The 2,441-nt window shown below is 50.6% G+C and overlaps 1 protein-coding gene across 1 annotated transcript; it reads right to left on the bottom strand.

The window, feature by feature from the left end:
• Positions 1 to 386: 386 nt before the first annotated feature.
• Positions 387 to 1,774, bottom strand: LOC123041460 (probable carboxylesterase 2). Its single transcript, XM_044464063.1, has one exon. The coding sequence runs from the start codon at positions 1,714 to 1,716 to the stop codon at positions 652 to 654; it is 1,065 nt and encodes a 354-aa protein (XP_044319998.1). The 5' UTR covers positions 1,717 to 1,774; the 3' UTR covers positions 387 to 651.
• Between the last annotated feature and the right edge of the window lie 667 nt (positions 1,775 to 2,441).

The following is a 2,441-nucleotide window of genomic DNA, read 5'->3' as shown; positions in this document are numbered from 1 at the left end:
ACATGTCTCCTCTTGTTGACCTGAAAAAGGAGTGTCTCAAAACTCTCTAAAGATTTCAAGATTGTGAAGATTGTCAGGCAAGCTAATAGGATGACGCATGAGATTAATTTTTGTTTTGATAGCAGGTCCGACGGTGTTTTATGTAAAGTGTTCCGCCCTGCATGGCTAGTTTTGTAATGAATGATTGTAAGAATCTTGATTTATCTGATTAATATATGTGTGGAGTTTTCAAAAATAATAATATCATCATCCGAAAGTCATCTTCTGCTAGCGAGTTTATTTGAGCTCATGATGAACAGTAAAATCTAAAAAGTAAATTTAAAAAGTTCTGAGATTTTTAGCGAACTTTGACAAATATTTTCAGCATTTTGGGAGCAAAAAAATAATTCATGATAAAACTTTGCAGGCATTGAAAACATTTGTCAATATTTGCAACATTTTTTTCGTTTTTAAAATTTTATTAAGAAGAAACGGATTTTACTGTTCACCCCGAGCACATTTGAGCTCTGAGGATAGAAACATGCGTCCGTTTCAAATCTTCATCCTCTTTTCTTCCCTCAGAAAATACACACTTGAAACGTCTAGTCGTCGTTTATTTTGATACTTGCGCCTTCTTTCATCGTTTCCGTTCAGTCCAGGGCGCGCGCGTGCTCACTCCGCTCTGACGAACGCGACGATCCTCTCGAGCAGCTCCCTGGCCTTCTCCGTTGCAGGCTCCCACAGGTAGAACACGTGCCCGACCCCGTCCGACTCGAACAGCTCCACCGCCGGCTCGGGGCCCCTCGCCCGGGCCGCCGCATCCGCGTACGCCCTGCCTCGCCAACGCAAGAAATCCCCCTCGGCGACGCACACCATGACCTTCTCGCACGCCAGGTTCTCCAGCCCCGGCGCGCCCTCCGCGGTCGGGTTCATCCGGGGATCGTCTGCGCCGTCCGCTGCGTCGGGGCACACGAACTCCCACAGGCCCTTCTGCTCCACGCCCTCCGCGCGCCCCGGCCGGGGCTCTTCGCCGATGGGCTCCTTGCCCCAGAACCACGGGTGGATCAGGACGATGCCTTTGAGCCTTCCTGCGGCGTCCCTCAAGTCGTGGTGCATGGCCAGGTGGTGGCAGATGTTGCCGCCGGCGCTGTCTCCCGCGAGGAAAATGCGGGAGAGATCGGCTCTCTCGGCGAGCCACGGATCGGCGGTGGAGAGCACCCACTTGAGGGCCGCGAGGGAGTCCTCGTACGCGGCGGGGAGTGGGTGCTCCGGGGCGAGGCGGTAGTCGACGGAGACGGCGACAGCGGCGCAGGCCGCGGTGAGGTCGTTGAGGCAGCGGTGGTAGGCGGCCGACGCGGCAGACCCGATCACGAACCCCCCGCCGTGGAAGTACACGAGGACGGGGAGCTTTTTGCCGGCGCCGGCGCCCGTTTCGGGTGGGAGGTAGAGACGCACGAACGAGAAGGGCGAGAGCGACACGTCCTTGGACACGACGCCCGTGGCGGCGTCGTGGCCGGCCGGGACGCGCGGCATGGCGAGGGGCCGCTCGAGCCTGCCGCTCCTGTGGACCAGGAGGAGCGGAGAGAAGTCGTGGACGATCTCGTCGCCGGCGTCGGCGGTGGCCGTGGAGTTCTTTGCCATTGTCAGCCTGTTCGGTGCGCGGCGGGCGTGCAACTTCAAGGACGTCCGGCGTCGTACGTGTAGTTCTGTGCTAGTATTACCGTATTTGTAGCGCATGCATTGGGAGTGGCAGAGCAGAGCTTGTGCTGGACTGTTGGTGTGTAGCTGAGTCACGAGCATTGTCCTCTTCCCCGGTTGGGTGGTAGATTGGTAGGAGTGGCTTGTTATATATGTTTAGTACCTTCTTTATATGGGTATTTTGGAAAGGCTTGTTATATATGTTTCCCACCAAATTTAAATTGAGTATATATAGGATAGTTTGATGCTCTCACAAATTATTGGCAACATGGGGGATGTTGATTCCTACCAGCTACCATATGCTAAAGATTACTATACGTACATAATCATCCTCTCTATTTCGCATAGTGCATAACAACCAATCATATACGATGATGTACACTAAAACTGTTGATATGAGCTATATGTAAACAAGTGCCTTAACGTTGATTTTCATATTGTTTGAAATCGTGTCCATAAGGATTTCTGGAAACACCTTCAGTACACTCATTTATCCTATCTTTATGTTTTTGCGCAATATCACTTATCATGTTTTCTTTGGAAAACACCTTGAATAAACACCACTTCTCATGTTGTTTGTTGTGTGACATCATGAAAGATTTCAATGGGTTTGCTAATGTCATTGAGTGTGTGTATGAGGGTGGAATTTTTCTCCAGTTGCAATGCACGGGCAAGTTTACTAGTAAAAACTAATGTATATAGAGTAACTTGAAATAAACTAACCAAACCAACACTTTTATTTCCTTGTCCTACTCATTCCACTA

This window comes from Triticum aestivum, chromosome 2B, assembly GCF_018294505.1.
Source record: "Triticum aestivum cultivar Chinese Spring chromosome 2B, IWGSC CS RefSeq v2.1, whole genome shotgun sequence".
Lineage (NCBI taxonomy): Eukaryota > Viridiplantae > Streptophyta > Magnoliopsida > Poales > Poaceae > Triticum > Triticum aestivum.
The sequence above is the reverse complement of the archived record's forward strand: the minus strand, read 5'-3'. Positions and strand labels throughout refer to the sequence as shown.